The 1038-nt window shown below is 33.1% G+C and overlaps 1 protein-coding gene across 1 annotated transcript in view; it reads left to right on the forward strand.

Moving 5' to 3' along the window:
• The first annotated feature begins 94 nt into the window (after window positions 1-94).
• The window catches only part of LOC119592234, a 22842-nt gene continuing 21898 nt past the window's right edge, over window positions 95-1038 (forward strand). Inside the window, exons 1-2 of the mRNA XM_037941066.1 lie at window positions 95-195; window positions 682-758. Of these exons, the coding sequence (XP_037796994.1) occupies window positions 711-758 (48 nt within the window). The 5' untranslated portion in view covers window positions 95-195; window positions 682-710. The remainder of the gene's footprint in view (window positions 196-681; window positions 759-1038) is intronic.

Raw genomic sequence — 1038 nt, forward strand, 5'->3', positions numbered from 1 at the left:
TCTGTATCTATCGAGCAAAAGCAATATCAGAGAATCAGCGCAAGATTACAGCTCGCCTACCTGGGTGTTCCCCGCCACCTTCTGACGTCACAGTGCCGGGTATAAAGGAGTGCCATGATGCTGCCGTGCCATAGTGTGGACAGTCCTCAGCCAGAAGAACAAGTGTCACTGCCTTAAAGTTGTCTTTGCTTTGAGGTGAGAAATGCCAGTTCGGAGTATTTTCAGAAACTGGGTATCCCTAAATACAACAGGGTTTTATCATTTGTTTGAAATATATACTCTTTATTAATACAGTATATAAATAACGTTGTGTATCCTCAAAATGCAGATATCAATTGTCCTCAAATACATGCAGGTTTTATAATTTGTTTGAAATACATACCATGTATCAATACAATATGTCAACATCACACGTACCTTCCATATAATTTTATCTTTCTATTAATGAATTCTATTTGATCTTGCTTTTTATAGATCCACATAACTTTATCTTTCCATTAATGAATTCCATGTTATCTTAGTCTTTAAAATTTTATCTTTCTATTAATTCCATCTTATCTTAGTTTTTTTTTTATATAAATCCACATAACTTTCTCTTTCCATTAATGAATTCTATCTTACCTTATCTTTATAGATCCATATACCTTTATTTTTGTATTAATGAATTCTACTTCATCTCAGTCTTTTATAGATCCGAAAAAAAAAAAAAAATGAACTCGAGAACGAGAATGGCAGAGAAACTCACTCTGTTGTTGATGGTAAGTTGTATTTTCAATCTCAATCTTTAACGACCTCTGTGATTATGCGGTGTTTGTTGTTCGTTAACAGTAAGGTGTATATAAGGTTTATAAGGCGTGTATATGTTATATCGGGAACGATGTGCGTCCTTTTCGTTGTGTTCATGATGGTATGTCTGTTATTGTATGTCGAGATTTGTGTATCGTGTTGAATATCTAGGTGACCTGTTTGATGAAATTTAGCATATATCTAAATTAAATTCACTGTGGTGTATATCTAAATTATTAAATTAATTGACGT

The sequence above is a fragment of the Penaeus monodon genome, chromosome 29 (genome assembly GCF_015228065.2).
Source record: "Penaeus monodon isolate SGIC_2016 chromosome 29, NSTDA_Pmon_1, whole genome shotgun sequence".
Lineage (NCBI taxonomy): Eukaryota > Metazoa > Arthropoda > Malacostraca > Decapoda > Penaeidae > Penaeus > Penaeus monodon.